At 49.0% G+C, this 20,261-nt stretch overlaps 1 protein-coding gene across 1 annotated transcript in view; it reads left to right on the top strand.

Annotated features, from left to right (window-relative positions):
• The window catches only part of PGM2L1 (phosphoglucomutase 2 like 1), a 522,422-nt gene that overhangs the window by 407,904 nt on the left and 94,257 nt on the right, over positions 1–20,261 (top strand). The window contains exon 12 of the mRNA XM_069203801.1: positions 3,021–3,210. Coding sequence (XP_069059902.1) covers positions 3,021–3,210 — 190 coding nt within the window. The remainder of the gene's footprint in view (positions 1–3,020; positions 3,211–20,261) is intronic.

Below are 20,261 nucleotides of genomic sequence, written 5' to 3'. Positions count from 1 at the left end.
TTCTGCTAATTCGATCAGGGCAAGAGGGCCCAACATTATACCGGACCACATTCGTACTAGGTGAAGGCCAACAAGTGGTTAATGGTTCTTGTATTGGATCTGTTATAACATAAAACTCCTGTAGTGCCGGAGGAAAGTTCTCTATTCAATTACAAGTTCTGTCTGCCCTGGATTCAGGTGATTAGATGGTTGCCTTGGACCTGCAGGACATGTACTTTCATGTGCCATCCTGGAGTCCCACAGATGTTACCTGCAGGTCAAGGAGGGCCAGAAGCATTTTCAGTTTGGTGTGCTCTCCTTTGACCTTACCTGAGCCCTTCAGGTCTTCAGGAAGGTGATGTCAGTGGTCTCCGCCCACCTTTGAAACTTGGGAATACCAGTTTTCCGTGCCTCAGTAACTGGCTGCTGATGGTGGCCTTACCGCTGTCAACTTTAGATAACTGCCAGATGACAGCAAACTTTCTAACATCTTTTGGGTACTCGATCAACAAGCTGAAGTCACATGGGACTTCTTCGCAGAGCATGCATAAAGCATCTGGAGAAATGAACAAGCAGATTCATGAGGCCAGCAGGCCAAGAAGCCTCAGAGCTGCTCTTACTAACATCAAGGACCAAGGTTTAAACATCATGGTCATAGCCATAATCTTATGGACTTGTTGCAAGAAAGGAAGCAATCAGATTTACTCGGTGAGGAGACTTCACACTGTCTGCAGTGGTGACTGCTCAACTGCAGCCTGTCCAGCTGCAGACCCCTCTCCATTACCCAACCCAGAGTTGACGGTAGTGAAGGATGCATCCCTGCTGAGCAGTTGAGGTAATCTGAGAAAGGTGGAGATCAGAGGTCTCTCGTCCCCGATGTAAAACCAGCTCCAAGCAAGTTTGTTGGAGTTGTGGGCCATTCGTCTGGCAATAAAGGCCTACCTGCCGTTCATCAAGGGAAGGCCAGTGTAGGGTTTCACGAATAAACACTACCAGGTGGTACTGCAACAACCAGGGTGGAGTGGGGTACTGAGATCTGTGGTAAGAGGCTCTGTTCCTCTGGAGTTGGCTGGAGCATGAGGGTATCACCCTGACCATCAACCACTTGGTGGGATCTTTAAACTCCAGGGCGGACGACCTCAGCCAGCAATGCCTTGAGGATCACAAGTGGTGGTTACATCCCAAAGTGGTTCAGGACATTTTCCGACAGCAGGAAGAGCTCTTCCTGAATTTGTTTGCCATGGCCCAACACAGTGTTAAAACCTCTGCTTGTTGGAGTTCCCAAGAATGCGGTTTATGGAAGACTCGATTAGGAGCATGGAACTTCTGTACGCCCTTTCAGCTTTGTCTAGCCTCCTTATGTTCTAAAGATGATCAGGAAGTACCAGACCTAAGTCCTCTTAGTGGCTTTCATTTTGGGGCAGGGGAGTATTGTACCTGGAACGTCTGGGGATGAGCTTCTCTCCTCCAAATAGACTACCAGTTCAGGAGCATATTCTATTGCTGCCGTGGGACAGGATTTTACATCTGAACCTGCACAGTCTACCCCTTTATATGTGGATATTGATTAGTGGCAGTTGACTGCATTCAATCCGCCTCCTGAGGTTGTAGATGTCATCCTCATGTCCCTCTACAAAGTCTCTTTATGCCAGATTTGTGACTTTGTGTATACTGCATAAAATAGACTCTAAAAAAGTTAAACTGTTGGATGTGTCATTTGTTTCATTTGTAGCCCAGCAAGGACTTGCAGTGAGGACCATTAAAGATTATTTGTTGGCCTTTTTGTGTTTGCCATCCTTGTTTAAATCACCAGTAGTGGTGAGCTTTATTAAAGGTTTGACACACATGTTCCCTCCCAAATCGCTTGTGATTCCACAGTAGGTTTATTCGGTCCTGACATTCCTTATGTGTACTTCAATCAACACAGTGAACAGCTGCTCCTTAGTGACTCTCAAAACTATCTTCCCCATTGCAGTCACTTCAGCCTGTTGCATAAGTGAGGTCTAGGCTGTCTTGATGCCGCGGCTCTACATGACCTTTTTTCCAGACAAACTTGTATTGAGGTTCAGGGCAGCCTTTTTTAGGACTCATTTCATCGGGTTAAGGCTGCTACCACTGCGTTGGCATGTGGCCTTCCTGTTCTTGGCATCTGCCAGGCTACAACATGCGCGTCAGTGCACACATTCACAAAGCACTACAGTGCTACGTATGTAATAAAGATTTTGCTGAACTATATAGAGGAGGAGTATATGCTCAATCCATTAGCTATAAAATATATATGGAAGTCGTATAACATGCAAATATTGCATTTAACAAGTTTAATTTTTTTGATATATAGCAGAAAAGATAAATAACTATCTAATCCAAATGACCACTGAATATACAACACACGCAATTACTAAGCAAATATGAAAATAAATTAAAAAACTAAGCAGATCAAGTGAGTAACAGGAGAGAATACAATCATTTGTGGAATACTTCAATATATGCCCAGTTATACCCATGTAGTGAATGTATAGTAACCGCTAATGTATGTTTTTTTTCTTAAAGGACAGACTGATTAGGCCGTTAAGCCAATACTACTTTTGGTTTGCATCTCCTTCTCCAAAGTCTTTATTGGATCTTCTGAGTTCATCTGTCACTCTGGGAATTGATGGACACAGCAGTCCAAGTTATATCCTAGAGTGTAAGTCACTTCCAGTCTGAGCCAAGTCATTGCACTTTTCTGGATCAGACGCAGCATGCCCTGGCGATGTGACAGCATAGAACTAATTGTCTGGCATGCTGGTGGCTGAGCCACTTTATAAGATGTTGCCTGCAGGGAGAACAGAGAATCTATAAGAACCAACTATACCAAGGATATTTAACGTTTTGTTCTATGCCTGCTCCTCTTTTCATTACCTTTTGTGAGTAAATTCAGAGCATGTATACACACATATCCATCACTAACTTATGTTTGCATTGAAATTAAGTCATATTCTTTGGAATAGGCTGTAGAACGCCTGTTTAAATACTTGGATGTTTTTTATATTTTCCTTTAGATATGGCTACCACATTTCAAAGACATCCTATTTCATATGCCACGACCCAGCCACGATCAAAAGGATATTTGAACGACTGCGGAACTTCGGCTCCCCTAAACAGTATCCAGAATTTTGTGGCTCGTATCGTGTTTTGTACATAAGGGATATCACGACTGGTTATGATACTAGCCAAAAGGATAAAAAATGTGTAAGTTGTTGTTTTTATTGTACCATCAAATATAACTTAATTAGCATTTTTCCATTATGATACTTGCTTAGCAAAGTAAGGAATGCAAATCACATACAATGAAGTGCATACTTGTATTGTGTGTTTAGCATTTTATCGCAGCACTATACGCTCAGGAAGAGCAGATAGGCTGATTACTCATCTGAAAGATTAATCTCATTAACAAAAGTGTTTGAGAGTCTTGGGCTTGATTCCTAAACCTATTATTTTTCTTAAGTGGGCACAAAACTAGTTGGCCGTTTAGCTTAAACTGTACTAATCTAAAAGTAAATCCTAATATTATGATAACTAAAGTGAATACAGGCCTAAAGCCTATCATATTAGTAGTCTATTCATGTCTATTGAGGAAACAGACCCAAACTAGGTTATAGCCAATCAGGCTTCCTCTACCCCCAGAACACTCATGTGAGAAGCTCCAGTGCCTCAGATATTCTACTGCACGTCGTGCTTGGGAGTCTCCACTGAGCTCTGCTCAGTCACACCTTTTTGGAATTTATTCTACTATTGTTCTCCTCAGAATTTGCCATTTCTAGTTAAAAACTTCCAGGTTTTCTTCTCCAGCCTGCTTTACACTCAATGTTTGTGAACTTTTCAGCATGTCTGACAAGGAGAGGAAGAGTCTTTTCAGAGCCTGTGTTGGACTTTTGCTTTTGCAGGGTCATCCCCAGACTTTTTTGCCTCCTGCCTCCTATATTTTTCTGACATGTTGCTGTTGGCTTTTCAACTCTGAGCACTTTACCACTGCTAACCAGTGCTAAAGTGCATATGCTCTCCTGTTTAAATTGTATGTAAGTGGTTTATCCATGATTGGCATATTTGATTTACTAGTAAGTCCCTAGTAAGGTGCACTAGAGGTGCCAGGGCCTGTAAAACAAATGCTACTAGTGGGCCTGCAGCACTGGTTGTGCCACCCACATAAGTAGCTCTGTAATCATGTCTCAGACCTGCCACTGCAGTGTCTGTGTGTGTATTTTTACACTGTAAATTCGACTTGGCAAGTGTACCCACTTGCCAGGCCTAAACCTTCCCTTTCCCTACATGTAAGGCACCCCTAAGGTAGGCCCTAGGTAGCCCCAAGGGCAGGGTGCAGTGTATGGATAAGGTAGGACATATAGTAATGAGGTTTATATGTCCTGACAGTGAAATACTGCCAATTTCGGTTTCACTGTTGCAAGGTCTGTCTCTCTCTCATAGGATAATATGGGGGCTACCTTTAAATATGATTAAAGTGTAGATTCCCCTAGAGAGTAGATGGACAGGTGGAGTTTGGGATCCCTGAACTCACAATTTAAAAATACATCTTTTAGTAAAGTTGATTTTAAGATTGTGCGTTTGAAAATGCCACTTTTAGAAAGTGAGCATTTTCTTGCTTAAACCATTCTGTGACTCTGCCTTGTTTGTGGATTCCCTGTCTGGGTCAGTTGACAGTTGGGTTGTTTTTCACCTCACACCAGACAGTGACACAAAGGGAGCTGGGGTGTGATCTGCATTCCTGATTAGCCATCTCTGCTAGGAGGGAGGGGTGGAGTGGTCACTCTCATCTGAAAGGACTGTGCCTGCCTCTGACAATGCTGTCTCCAGCCCCCTGGTGTGTGTCTGAGGCCTTGCCTGGGCAAGGCAGGATTTCACAAGAAGGTGTGAGTCCCCTTTGAAGAAAGGTGACTTCAAAGACTAAAATGGGTATAAGAAGGGCACCCAAACTTACAAACTTTAGAAACACTTCTGGAATCAAGGGGAACCTCTGCCTGGAGAAGAGCTGATCGCTGAGGAACAAGTGCTGCCCTGCCTGTGACTGTGCTTTGTGGAGCTTTCCTGCAGTGCTGCTTCTGCCAGAGTAAGAGGGCAAAGACTGGACTTTGTGTGCCTTCCATCTTGAAGAAGAAATCTCCAAGGGCTTGATGTAGAGCTTGCCTCCTGTTGTTGAAGTCTCAGGGATAGCAAATACTTCTTCCTGCCAGCACCTGGAGTCTCTGGAGAGACCCCTACTCTGCTCTGTGGTGCCCTTCCAGTTCCTGGGACCCTAAAAGGAGAGGCTGGCAGCCTAAGGACAAAAATACACGCACCGAGCACCGTGCGGAGAAAAGATCGACGCGAATCCGATCGCGGCTGAGAAAACGACGCGACGCCGGTTCCGCAGCTGAGAAACGACGCCGCAGGAAACGCGACCGAAAAACCGACGCCCGGAGCAGGAGAAACGACGCGCAGCACCGCTGACGGAGGCTGAGAGATCGCACCCTGCGCCGCGGGACTTTCGGATCGTCGGGTGGCTGGCTTTTTCAACGCGCACCGCCGTGCCGAGTTGTTTTCGACGCACACAGCCGTGCAGGGTTACTTTCGACGCACACCGCCCGTGCGGGGTTATTTTTGACGCAAACCAGGTACATTTACACGCTAGCAGCGCTAGTGTGTTGTTACAACTACCTAAAGACTCTTTTTATTTTAAACCTTTAAAAAATCATAACTTGACTTGTGTATGTTGGATTTTTGTCGTTTTGGTCTTGTTTTGTCTAGATAAATATTTCCTATTTTTCTAAACTGGTGTTGTGTCATTTTGTAGTGTTTTCATTAAGTTACTGTGTGTGTTGGTACAAATACTTTACGCCCAGCACTCTAAGGTTAAGCCTACTGCTCTGCCAAGCTACCAAGGGGGTAAGCAGGGGTTAGCTGAGGGTGATTCTCTTTTATCCTAACTAGAGTGAGGGTCCTTGCTTGAACAGGGGGTAACCTGACTGTCAACCAAAGACCCCATTTCTAACATTGGTGACCAGCGGTCGGGATTGGACTTGTATTTGTACTTGACATACAGTGATTAAGTGTACACTACTGTTTTGATCTCAGACCACTACGTGACCACATACTACTTGTCTTGTGATTCTGCTTTTTGTTCTCTGATGTCCTCCTGGAAGTATTGATGATATTTTTGGACTTTGTTTTTGGTTGTGAAGCCTTTGCAGAATGGAAGTCAATTTCTGGCACCTATTTATGTATAAAAAGTGGCAGCTTAAAGCATTCTGCATGGAAAGGGGACTGGCTGTGAACAGGAAATCCAGAAGGGAGGATCTTGAGTCAGCCCTGTTTCAGTATGAATTGAAACGTTGTCAGGCAACACCACCAAATGAGTCTGAGGAGGATAACTACTCTGAGGAGGAGGAAACAGAAAGAGATGAGTGGCTCCTAGCTCGAATCCGGAGTCTGGAAGAGCTAGATGCAGAGCTTGAGAGGGCTGAGGCAAAAAGACTTTTAGCCCTGGAAGAAGAAAAGATTGCAGCTCAAGAGCTGAGCTGTGAAGAGCTGAAGCTGGAGGCCATGAGGGCTGAGTCCAGTTCAGATGGTGGCAGCAAAAATCTTGTATCCAGTACTGCTGAAGAAGTGCACATGCCCAGAGATGTGGTGCCCTACTTGAAGGAGGGAGTTAACACACGCCAGGAGGTTCAGGGGTATGAGGTAGCTCCAGTGATGCACAGGGTCCCTGAGGTGGATTGGGGAACTGGCATGGGGAGTCATATTCCTACTGGTGGGAGGGACACTCTACTGACTCTAAGTGAGAGTGACAGGGAGAGGGGTTCCCCCCAGGTAGAAGTCCTGGTTATGGAGTGTGAAAACATCCCAGAAGAGTGTGGGTTGAGTGTCAGGGACAGTCAGGTACTGTCTCACCAGTCTCAGGAGGGTGATGTGGGGTGCTTTTTCAAAGCAGAGTCACTGGATGGTTGGGTGAAGGGTACTTTGGTTAATTCATGTGAGGGGCTGAGTGATGTAATTGCTGGAGAGCATATGTCTAGTCCTTATTTTCCAGAGCTATGCCAACACCAGGTGGAGTGTGAGTTCTCTGACCCCAGGGAGCTTACAATGGAGGCAGACTTCTGGGTGAGTACCAGAGAGTCTGAAGAGGCATTTGGGGGTGCTCCTGAGAGGAGTGGTCTAGGTAGTTCCCAACCAGGTGAGGTAGGGAAGGATTGTAGTGTCCCAGGTAGGTCCCAGTGTAGTGGGATGGGTGAGGGACCCCATGTCCAGTCTCAGAGGAGAGGGAATGGGGATGGGTTGAGGCCCAAGGTGCCCGAGATCCGGTCCCAGGTCCTGGAGGGTTCCCTGCGGGAACCTCAGGAGGGGAGCCTAGCCTGTACCATAGGGCCATCTGTTGAGGGAGACCCCACAGTGTCAGGAGAACTTGGGGGGGCGGCTGTAGCCAGCGTCCCACCAGTTCTGGTGTCTGGCAGTACCACTCCTAGTGAGGGGTTGCAGAAGTCCAGACAGAGGGTTGAGAGGGGGTTGCGGACCCCAGTGGAGAACCTGGAGGGTCAGGGGTCAGCTCTGAGTGCAGAGCTCCCCAGGAATGACCTTGGTGAGACCATTTCTGGGCTGGGGGGAATCCAGACTCTGTCAGATGGGCAGAGGTCAGGAGACCTGCGCCAGCCAGACTCTTGTATGGCCCTTGGGGAAAGTGTTTCCCTTGTGGGGGGTAGGTGTGCCCCCCAGGAAGTCCTGGTGCGCCAGGCAATGATTCAACCGCAGGATGGTGACTCTGGGTTGGATGATCAGGTTCAGGGGGTAAACTCTGACCTGATGGGGAGTACGTGTGCTCCCAAGGAAGTCCTGGTGCGCCAGGCAGTGGTTCAACCGCAGGGTAGTGACTCTGGGTTGGATTGCCAGATTCAGGGGGTAAGCTCTGATCTGGTAGGGGGTAGGTGTGCTCCCCTGGAAGTCCTGGTGTGCCAGGCAATGGTTCAACCGCAGGGTGGTGACTCTGGGTTGAATGATCAGGTTCAGGGGGTAAACTCTGACCTGATGGGGGGTAAATGTGCTCCCAAGGAAGTCCTGGTGTGCCAGGCAGTGGTTCAACCGCAGGGTGGTGACCCTGGGTTGGATGACCAGGTTCAGAGGGTAAACTCTGACCTGGTAGGGGGTAGGTATGCCCCCCAGGAAGTCCTGGGTTGCCAGGCAGTGATCCAGTCTGTGGGTACAGACCCTGGATTGGGAGGCCAGGTTAAGGGTGTCCCCCCTGACCTGGAGGAAGGGGCTACTGCTAACAGTACCCCTACCATGTTGTCTTCTGGGGGGGCCGCTCCTAGTTGGGTGGTTCAGGACCCCAGAAGAGAGGGCAGGGGGAGGGAAGCCTCACCCCTGGCCCAGGTCCAACCTGAAGGTACAGACCCCAGGTTGGAGGATCAGTTGCAGGTTAACATCCCTGCACTGATGGAAGAATTGTGCAGGACTGCTTCTACAAGCACCCTGACAGTTTTGGACTCTGGGGGTGCCGCTTCTGCAGGGAGGGTACAGAGCCCCAGAGGGGAGGACCAGGGTCAGGTTGTCATCCCTGACCTGGTGGAAGAGAGAGTGGTCAAAGGGTGCCAGGCACCTGGGGCTACCGCCCCCCACTCTCCACAGTCACAGTGGTTAGAGAGGCCTGAGGTCGGGCTCTCATCCCTGACAGTTGTCTGGGGCCACTGTGGCTTGCTGTCCTGGTGGACAGAGTTGCCCCTGGGGGGGGGAGGACGAGAGTCACACCCCGGGGGTGGAGTGGGCAACACCACTGTGTTGGCCCTGGTGGTACTATCTGCCCATTGCAAGACATCTGTGAGCAAAGTAAAGTTAGGTGTTGCACAGATGGTGTCTGTAGATGTGGAGAAGGGTTCCCCATGGGTTAGCTTAGTGGGCCCTGAGAGTATGGACAGAGGGATCCAACTGGAGTCAGGAAGGCGTAGAACTGGAACATGCCCCTGCTGTTGTGGGCCTGGGTCCCTGTTCTATCGCCCCAATCAGGGAAGTACATCAAGGTATTGATTGTTCTCCCCTGGCTTTAGGCTGGTAGGGGGTCGTGTTGGACTTTTGCTTTTGCAGGGTCATCCCCAGACTTTTTTGCCTCCTGCCTCCTATATTTTTCTGACATGTTGCTGTTGGCTTTTCAACTCTGAGCACTTTACCACTGCTAACCAGTGCTAAAGTGCATATGCTCTCCTGTTTAAATTGTATGTAAGTGGTTTATCCATGATTGGCATATTTGATTTACTAGTAAGTCCCTAGTAAGGTGCACTAGAGGTGCCAGGGCCTGTAAAACAAATGCTACTAGTGGGCCTGCAGCACTGGTTGTGCCACCCACATAAGTAGCTCTGTAATCATGTCTCAGACCTGCCACTGCAGTGTCTGTGTGTGTATTTTTACACTGTAAATTCGACTTGGCAAGTGTACCCACTTGCCAGGCCTAAACCTTCCCTTTCCCTACATGTAAGGCACCCCTAAGGTAGGCCCTAGGTAGCCCCAAGGGCAGGGTGCAGTGTATGGATAAGGTAGGACATATAGTAATGAGGTTTATATGTCCTGACAGTGAAATACTGCCAATTTCGGTTTCACTGTTGCAAGGTCTGTCTCTCTCTCATAGGATAATATGGGGGCTACCTTTAAATATGATTAAAGTGTAGATTCCCCTAGAGAGTAGATGGACAGGTGGAGTTTGGGATCCCTGAACTCACAATTTAAAAATACATCTTTTAGTAAAGTTGATTTTCAGATTGTGCGTTTGAAAATGCCACTTTTAGAAAGTGAGCATTTTCTTGCTTAAACCATTCTGTGACTCTGCCTTGTTTGTGGATTCCCTGTCTGGGTCAGTTGACAGTTGGGTTGTTTTTCACCTCACACCAGACAGTGACACAAAGGGAGCTGGGGTGTGATCTGCATTCCTGATTAGCCATCTCTGCTAGGAGGGAGGGGTGGAGTGGTCACTCTCATCTGAAAGGACTGTGCCTGCCTCTGACAATGCTGTCTCCAGCCCCCTGGTGTGTGTCTGAGGCCTTGCCTGGGCAAGGCAGGATTTCACAAGAAGGTGTGAGTCCCCTTTGAAGAAAGGTGACTTCAAAGACTAAAATGGGTATAAGAAGGGCACCCAAACTTACAAACTTTAGAAACACTTCTGGAATCAAGGGGAACCTCTGCCTGGAGAAGAGCTGATCGCTGAGGAACAAGTGCTGCCCTGCCTGTGACTGTGCTTTGTGGAGCTTTCCTGCAGTGCTGCTTCTGCCAGAGTAAGAGGGCAAAGACTGGACTTTGTGTGCCTTCCATCTTGAAGAAGAAATCTCCAAGGGCTTGATGTAGAGCTTGCCTCCTGTTGTTGAAGTCTCAGGGATAGCAAAGACTTCTTCCTGCCAGCACCTGGAGTCTCTGGAGAGACCCCTACTCTGCTCTGTGGTGCCCTTCCAGTTCCTGGGACCCTAAAAGGAGAGGCTGGCAGCCTAAGGACAAAAATACACGCACCGAGCACCGTGCGGAGAAAAGATCGACGCGAATCCGATCGCGGCTGAGAAAACGACGCGACGCCGGTTCCGCAGCTGAGAAACGACGCCGCAGGAAACGCGACCGAAAAACCGACGCCCGGAGCAGGAGAAACGACGCGCAGCACCGCTGACGGAGGCTGAGAGATCGCACCCTGCGCCGCGGGACTTTCGGATCGTCGGGTGGCTGGCTTTTTCAACGCGCACCGCCGTGCCGAGTTGTTTTCGACGCACACAGCCGTGCAGGGTTACTTTCGACGCACACCGCCCGTGCGGGGTTATTTTTGACGCAAACCAGGTACATTTACACGCTAGCAGCGCTAGTGTGTTGTTACAACTACCTAAAGACTCTTTTTATTTTAAACCTTTAAAAAATCATAACTTGACTTGTGTATGTTGGATTTTTGTCGTTTTGGTCTTGTTTTGTCTAGATAAATATTTCCTATTTTTCTAAACTGGTGTTGTGTCATTTTGTAGTGTTTTCATTAAGTTACTGTGTGTGTTGGTACAAATACTTTACGCCCAGCACTCTGAGGTTAAGCCTACTGCTCTGCCAAGCTACCAAGGGGGTAAGCAGGGGTTAGCTGAGGGTGATTCTCTTTTATCCTAACTAGAGTGAGGGTCCTTGCTTGAACAGGGGGTAACCTGACTGTCAACCAAAGACCCCATTTCTAACAGCCTGCAAGACCTGTGAGGAAAAAGAGGCTTCACTTTGAGGACCCCACAAAGACTGCATTTACTGCCTTTACCCTCAGCACTCTGCCAAGGACTGTAAGGTATGCAGAACCTTTTCTAACAAGACCCTTAAAGACAGGGAGGACAGGCTTCTTATTTGGCTTCAGAAGCTGAAAACCAGGCAGAATACTGTTTCTGGTTCGGACAGTGAGGACGCTTCTGTTTCCTCCAAGCAGGTTCTAAAAAGAGACAGGTCACCTCAGACTGGTCAGTTGGAGGAACAACCTAAAAAGGCGGCTAAAAAGACCAGACATGGGTCTTACAAGACGCACAGCTCTTCAAGTTCTCCTCACAAAAGGCCTGTAACATCACACAGGGAAACAGGTGAGCGTTTTTACTCTTCAGAGTGTGGTCAGAAAGCGTCTTCTGAGCCTCCTCTGCCACCTACATTGTCTAAGCAGTCCTTCAAAACGCCATCTGTCAAGCCGTCGACAAGATCACCCACGACTACATCGACGGGAACCGTCTGCACAGCATCATCGACGACACCTACTACGACGACGGTTTACACAGTGTGCTCCGTCTCCAGTGTCTTCTTGTCTACAATGCTGTCGTCGACGGCCTCACCTCCGTCGACGATTCCAACGTTGAGAACATCGTTGACGATGGCATCCAACGAGTGCTCCATTGACGGGGCTCATTCACTCGTCCTCGCCGCCGACAGCATCGACGATAGCGTCACCTCTTTCAGCCCTACAGAATGGGATGACTGTCAGATACCTTCACCATCTTCACCCTCTCCAGTTCCTGCAGACTCTCCACCAGGAGACACTGGTGGATTTCACAGTTTGTTGGAACGGGCAACAAAAAGGTTTGCTCTACCGATGCCGACAAAGCAGATGGACTGCTTTCTCTATTACTTTAAGGAGTCCTTTCAGAAAAGTGTAAAATCGATGCCCATTGTAGACTTCATATGGGAGGGTATTAAGGTCATGAAGAATCCTGCCACTGTTACTGCTTTCTTGCCCCACTTGGATAAGAAACATATTGCGCCAGATGAAGCCCCAGCGTGCCTGACTGGTCATCCCAAACCGGATTCTGTTATTGCTCAGGGGACGAAGGGTAGGTCTTGAAATCCTTCAGCTCCAATCTCAGCTCCACCTGATAAAGAATGGAGAAGGCTCAATAATATCAGGAAGTGTTTCTCCTTGATGTCATCCCTTACAGGTAGAATGTCAAACTCATTAGCTGTGATAGGAAGATATGACAGGCAGCTGTGGGCGGATATTGCTCCTTACAAAGACCATGTTCTGGAGGAATCAAAAGCAGAAGCGCTGAAGATAGTACAGAAGGGAGAAAAGGCTTCAGCGGAAGTCCTTGATTGAGCAATGGATATTTCTACTACGGCTTTTTGTCAGCTGGCAGGTGCAGCTGTCTTAAGGAGGCAGGGCTGGCTTCGCGCGACATCTTTTAGAGAGGAGGTCCACAGCAAAATCCTTGACTAGCCTTTCAATGGGGAAGCTCTTTTTGGGAAGCATTTTGATGAAGCTCTGCAAGCTATTAAGACAGATACGGACATGCCACAGTCCCTTGGAACCCTGCAGTTCAGACAGCACCCCTTTCGGGGTGCTAGAGGAAGGGGATATCCATCCTACAGAGGGGGATTCCAGTAGTATAAATATCCTGCTTCTGATGGATACAACTACCTGTGGATTCCTCACCTAATGAATACTCCCATGGCGCCAGCATTCTACGGAAATCTTCTTACTAGTCTCTGCACGTCGACGAGGACGTCACTCTAGCCCACGCGACGCCGTCTGACGTCATACAGGCAATAAGAGGTCCTCGACGACGTGCGGACGTCAGTTCCCTTTTTTCCGTGCATTCGAAACGGTTATCTTCGAGGGAGCAACTGTTACTTTTTTTGGTTACAGTGTATTTTTGCTGCGTAGTCTTTCGCTGTGGTAATAATGTCGCAGAGAAAGTCTGGATTTAAGCCTTGTCGTGAGTGTGGAGGCAAGATGTCGGTGACGGATCCTCATTCCGATTGCCTTTGGTGTTTGAGCTCCGACCACGACGTCTCGACTTGTGATTCATGCCAGCACATGAATCCAAAAGCCCTCAAGGAACGGGAGGCGAAGCTGTTTATGGCTAAATCGAAGGAGAAGCATCACAAGACATCGGCGTCATCGAGACTCCCAGCGCCGTAGAGAATCTCGGCGTCATTCGAAGGAGACTCGTTCCAGGTCTTCGGATCGGCGCCGAAGGACATGGGAGATCAGTCCCACGGTTACGCCGCATCCTTCGACGCCGTTGCCCTCTCCGGCGTCTCCAACTTCACCTGGACAGGCGTCGGTGATTGAGGTATTGGAGCCTCAGGTGTTTTCTCCGGCGCAGACGTCGAGGCCGGCGTCGGGGTCGCCTCCGAGACAGGCACCTCAGTATCCGGCTTTTCCCACCCCTGGAGCCGATAGTTCCGCATTCTTGAATGCGATGTATGCCATCTTCCAACAGATGGCTCCAGGGGGTGCTCCGGCTGGGCCTTTGGCCTTTTCTTTGGGTGATCCTGCGCCTCTTCGGCCGGCACCCTTTATGCCCTTTCTCCCTTTTGGGAACGTGGGCTCGGCGCCAGTGTCGGCGCCGGTGGCCGCTCCGGTGGCTTCAGAAGGATTGGCCCCGGGGATTTCCATCCCGTCGACGTCGGGATTTCGGCCTGTGACTCCGGTGGGTCCATCTGCTTCAGCTGCTCTTTTGTCGGCGCCGAAGTTACCTGTGGCGCCGGACGCGGCGTCGGTGGCTTCTGAAGATCGGCGCCGATCTTCGACTTCGGCGGAGGCATTGTCGACTCCGCGTATTGAACAGCAACTTCATTCCAGGAGACGTGCTCTCCGTGTATTAGAAGAGCAGGAGTACCAACGAGCCCTGGAGGAAGGAGAGCTAGAGGACTCGGGTGATGGGCTGCGTGGACTGGAGTCGCCCAGTGGGCTGGACACTTCCCCTGAGTGGGATCTTTCGTCCCCGGGGGAATATACTGAGGAGGCTGCTTCCTTTCATGCAGTGGTACGGAAGGCAGCTAGTTTTTTGGACCTGCCTTTGCCGGTGGTGGAGGCTAAACAAAACCTTTTAACAGAGGTGCTACATCCGGCCTCAGCTGCGGCGGAGCCTCTGTTGCCATTTAATGACGCTCTGCTGGATCCGGTGTTAGAGGTGTGGAAGAGGCCGGTATCTTCCCCAGCAGTTCACAGAGCCGTGGCCAGGAGGTATCGGGCGGCTCCGACTGACCCTGGGTTTCTATCTAGGCACCCTACGCCGGAGAGCTTGGTGGTGCAGGCCTCCTGTTCATCCAAGTCAGCGCCTGGTTCTTTCCCGACGGTGCCTGGGGACAGAGATTCAAAGAAGCTAGAGGCGCAGTCGAAGAAGATTTTCTCGTCCTGCAGTCTGGCGTTAAAAGCCACCAATGCAACCTGTATCCTGGGGAGGTATATTCATGCTCTGATGGATGACATTTCCTCATCGTTTATAGAGCTTCCCCAGGGTCTTTTGCATCTTGTCTCAAATGCCCAGGCTGCTGTGACCCAGATTATCCAGACGGGACTGGATACCACCGATTCGGTAGCCAGAGCAATGGGCACAACTGTGGTGGCAAGGAGACAGGCCTGGCTCCGTAATTCGGGCTTTTCTGCAGATGTACAGTCCACATTGTTGGATCTCCCGTTTGATGGGGACAAACTGTTTGGAGCCAAGGCTGATTCGGCCTTGGAACGTTTTAAGGAAAGCAGGGCCACGGCTAAGTCGTTAGGGCTCCAAGCTCCTTCTTCCACGGCCTCTTCCAGATTTTTCAGGAGGTTTCGTGGATTTGGGCGTGGCTCTTCCTCCTCTTCCTTTCGGGGAAGATATCAGCAACCTGCCTCTTCCCATCCCTATAGATCTTTCAGGGGGAGAGGTAGGGTCCGCACCAGAGGAGCCTCTCAGCAGCACTCTGCCTCTTCCTCATCCTCTGGCGGGGTGCAGCAGGGGAAGCAGCCTTAGGCTTCCACCATTTCCCACTCACTCCTCTCCTGTAGGGGGAAGATTACAGCATTTTCTCACCAAATGGAAGACTGTTACAACGGACACTTGGGTTCTCAGTATTGTGGGAAAAGGCTACACCCTTCCCTTTCGGGAGTTCCCGCCCCTCATCCCGCCCCGCCCTTCTTATTGTTCAGAAGAACACCTCCTGTTGCTAGAACAGGAGGTACAAGCCCTCCTTTCCAAGGGCGCGGTGGAGTTGGTCCCAGAGCAGGAAAGGGGTCGAGGATGTTACTCAAGGTATTTCCTGATTCCCAAGAAGGATGGTCGTTTGAGACCAATTCTGGACCTGAGGATCTTGAATTGGTTCCTCAAGCAGGAAAAATTCAAGATGCTGACCCTAGCACAGGTGCTTTTGGCGTTGAACAAGGAAGACTGGATGGTGTCTGTCGACTTGCAGGATGCTTACTTTCATATCCCGATACTCAAGTCACACAGGAAGTATCTCCGGTTTGTGGTGGGATCGCAACACTATCAGTTTGCGGTCCTTCCGTTTGGTCTTACTTCAGCACCTCGAGTCTTCACGAAGGTGATGTCGGTGGTTGCGGCAGAACTCAGAAGGAAGGGAATAGCAGTATTCCCTTACTTGGACGACTGGTTGATCAAAGCCAAGTCCCCGGAGCTTGTGTCGCATCATCTGCAGTCAACAACCCAGTTGTTGTTCGACCTGGGTTTTTCTGTGAACGAGCCCAAATCTCACCTAGAGCCCCCTCAGCGCCTCCTGTTCATAGGGGCAGTACTGGATACAACATTGGGTCGGGCCTTTCCTCCGCCTCAGCGGATTCAAGATATTCAGGATTTGGTTCCAATGTTTCAAAATGGAGCGGTAATTCCATTCCTCAAGGTCCTTCGTCTGCTCGGTCTGTTTGCCTCCTGCATTCTGTTGGTCACGCATGCTCGCTGGCACATGAGGGCTCTTCAGTGGTGCCTCTGAAGGCAGTGGTCTCAACACAAAGGGGATCTAGAGGGTACTGTCAAGATCTCCAGAGATGCTGCTGTGGATTTGAAGTGGTGGATTGCAAGCAACAATCTTTCACAAGGAAAGCCGTTCCAGCAGTCGCCACCAGTGGCCACAGTCATAACGGATGCTTCCACTCTAGGGTGGGGAGCTCATCTGGGGGATCTGGAGGAATGTTTCACATCAATCTGTTAGAGTTACGGGCTGTACGTCTGGCTCTCAAGGCCTTCCTCCCTTCCCTTCGTGGTCAGTCGGTACAGGTCCTAACGGACAATACTACCACGATGTGGTACATAAACAAGCAGGGAGGAGTCGGGTCGTACCTTCTCTGCAGAGAAGCTCTTCGACTATGGTCCTGGGCAAAGGACCATCAGATTTGCTTGATAGCAAACCATCTGGCCGGAGTCTTGAACGTGCGTGCGGACAGTCTCAGTCGCCAATTCTCGGCAGACCACGAGTGGCGTCTCCATCCAGATCAAGTCCGTTTAATCTTCCAGAGGTGGGGGTTTCCTCGGGTAGATCTGTTTGCCACTCGAGAGAACGCGCATTGTCCGTTGTTCTGCAGCCTCCAGTATCCGATGCAGGGAGCGTTGGGGGACGCGTTTCAAATAACCTGGTGCGGCCAGTTGCTTTACGCGTTTCCTCCCATACCCTTGATTCCTCGAGTATTGAGGAAGATTCGCCAGGACCGGGCTCTAGTCATCCTAATAGCTCCGGATTGGCCAAGGAGGGTATGGTACTCCGACCTTCTCCAACTCTCAATGTGCCCTCCGCTCCGTCTCCCTTTCAGGGCAGACCTCCTCTCGCAGTCGCAGGGGCAGGTTTTACACCCCAACCTCCAGAGTCTGCACCTACATGCCTGGAGATTGAACGGGGCAACCTGAGTTCCTTCTCTCTCCCGCCTGAGGTAGTGGATGTTATATTAGCGGCCAGGCGACACTCCACTAAATCTATCTACGCTAATAGATGGTCTAAATTTGTTGCGTGGTGTGGAGAGAGGCAGATTGATCCTTTGCATGCTCATCTATCGGACGTTTTGTCTTTTGCTCTGTCTCTAGCGCAGAAAGGTTGTGCAGTGGCTACCATTAAGGGTTATTTATCGGCCTTGTCAGCCTTCATATGTCTTCCAGACCAACCATCTTTATTTAAATCCCCTATTGTTATCAGATTCTTGAAAGGTCTTCTAAATAAATATCCTCCAAAGCCATTCGTTATGCCGCAATGGGATTTGTCCTTGGTCCTGACTTTCCTTATGGGGTCCCCTTTTGAACCTATGCATTCTTGCCCCTTAAGGTATTTGGTTTTAAAAACAGTCTTCCTGATAGCTATAACATCAGCAAGGAGAGTGAGTGAGTTGCAGGCCTTATCAGTAAAGCCCCCTTATACAACTTTTTATGGGGATAAGGTGGTGTTGAGGACCAAGGCTGCTTTCCTCCCGAAGGTTGTTTCACCCTTCCATTTGGCTCAGGCAATTACTTTGTCCACGTTCTATCCTCCGCCTCATCCTTCCAAAGAGGAAGAAAGACTGCACCGTCTGGACCCAAAGAGAGCGTTGAGCTTCTTTATTGATTGAACAAAGGATTTCAGGCTGGAGGATCAGCTGTTTATTGGATACGTGGGCAAGAGGAGAGGAAAGGCAGTCCACAAGAGAACACTATCCAGGTGGGTTGTTCTTTGCATTAAAATCTGTTACTCTTTGGCAAAGAAGGATCCTCCTGAGGGCATTAGAGCTCATTCCACCAGAGCTAAGTCGGCCACTTCGGCCTTGGCCAGAGGTGTTCCTGTGGTCGACATCTGCAAGGCCGCAACTTGGTCGTCCCTTCACACTTTTGCAAAACATTACTGTTTGGATTCTGAGGTTAGAAGGGACGGCCATTTTGCACGGTCAGTGCTGCAGGATTTCTTGGTTTGACCATTTAGGCACCCACCGCCGGGCGTGGTACTGCTTTGGGACTCTATTCATTAGGTGAGGAATCCACAGGTAGTTGTATCCATCAGAAGAACAAGTTACTTACCTTCGGTAACGACTTTTCTGGTGGATACATTAGCTACCTGTGGATTCCTCACGGTCCCACCCGCCTCCCCGTTGCCTTTCTGGTCTTACCAAGTAATCCTTGAGTACGCTCCTCTTGGTCTTTGAGGGTGCAATAGATGTTGTATATATTATATTTATATATATGTATATGTATATATCTTTGTGTATATACTTGATGTGTATATATATATTTTTAAAAAGAGAGAGTTATATATATATAAAAGATTTACAGTTATTCATGCAATGTTGTGTATTTTTACAATGTAATGGGATGTTGCCTTGCTCTTTCATTGCATTGCCTGGTTGTTCTCATGCACGTAAAAAATGATTGGTACTGACGTCCGCACGTCGTCGAGGACCTCTTATTGCCTGTATGACGTCAGACGGCGTCGCGTGGGCTAGAGTGACGTCCTCGTCGACGTGCAGAGACTAGTAAGAAGATTTCCGTCGAATGCTGGCGCCATGGGAGTATTCATTAGGTGAGGAATCCACAGGTAGCTAATGTATCCACCAGAAAAGTCGTTACCGAAGGTAAGTAACTCGTTCTTCTGGCTCAAATATTCAAACCTTTCGGACCCAATATCAGCAGAGGCAACCTCCGCAGGCAGCATATGCTAGAGCCACGCATAGAGCAAGAGCAGGACGACAGTCTAGAGAATCAGGTTGCAGGCAATGACTTTTCCCTTACCCCAGCTTCTTATCCTTCTTCAAGGCTCATTTTTGGAGGAAGGATTTCCCAATACCTGCACAATCGGCATATGATCACCTCCGACCGTTGGGTGTTGAACCTTATTCAATTTTTCCATGCACTAGAGTTCATGCAGATCCCACCACCAAGACCCCCTCCTCCATGTTTTCCAAGAACCTCAAGCTCCTCAGAAAGGAAGTGCAGTTGATGCTCAAGAAAGGAGCTATAGAAAGGGTCCCGGCTCGGGACAGAAACAAGGGGTTTTATTCTCGTTTCTTTCTTATCCAGAAGAAGCGGAAAAATTGGTGTCTAATCCTGGATCTTCGAGGTCTGAATACTTAGCTCAAAAGGCAGTCATTTCATATGATTATGTTGCAGGATATCCTTCCCCTTCTCAATCCAGGAGATTATATGTCAACCTTAGATCTTCAGGATGCGTACTTCCATATCCCTATTCATCAATCTCACAGAAAATTCTTAAGATTCATAGTAACCGGGGACAATTTCCAGTTCAAGGTACGCCCTTTCAGCCTCAAATCAGCCCTCAGAATTTTCACCAAGTGCCTGGCTCCAGTAACAACTTTCCTCAGAAGACACAAATTTCAGGTATTTCTATATTTGGACGACTGGCTCATCAAGGCAAGATCCCCCTCACAGACTCGGAAAGTGACAGAGGCTTGCATAGGCCTATTTGCCAATCTAGGCCTATAAATCACAGCACATCTGCTCTCCAACCCCTGTGTCTAGAACTGCAGTTCTAGGCACATCCAGTTCCAAAGCGGCTCCCATATAAGAGCGACAGAGGAAACTGATCTCTTCAGCCAGTCTCATCCGAAAAAGAAGGTCTGCTTCAGTTTGCCTCTTCAAGTCTCTACTGGGGATGATGTCTTCCTGCATCCCACTGGTGCCTTTCTGTCGTCTAAGAATTCGTCCACTTCAAGAGCAGTTGGATATTCAGTGGACACAGTCCAAGTGATCTTTCAATGACGTAATCAAGGTTACCAAACCAATGAAATTACATCTGTATTGGTGGACCCAAGCATCCCATCTATCAGTATGTCTGGCTTTTCTTCCACCCCTGGCCCCATGGGTTATCACAACGGATGCATCCCTGGAAGGTTGGGGAGCCTTCCTTCAGGATCTGTCAGTCAAAGGCAGATGGGACGCTCATCAAAAGATTTATCATATCAGCTATCTGAAACTGAAGGCAGTTCACTTAGTGCTTCTAGCCTTTCTGTTAAAGGTAAAGAATTTGTCGGTGCTCATACGTACAGACAACACGACGATGATGCAGTATCTGAACAAGCAGGGAGGAACCATATCCCTGCT

The sequence above is a fragment of the Pleurodeles waltl genome, chromosome 8 (assembly GCF_031143425.1).
Source record: "Pleurodeles waltl isolate 20211129_DDA chromosome 8, aPleWal1.hap1.20221129, whole genome shotgun sequence".
In the NCBI taxonomy this organism is placed as follows: domain Eukaryota; kingdom Metazoa; phylum Chordata; class Amphibia; order Caudata; family Salamandridae; genus Pleurodeles; species Pleurodeles waltl.
Note: the sequence above shows the minus strand (reverse complement) of the source record. Positions and strands in the feature narration are given on the sequence as shown.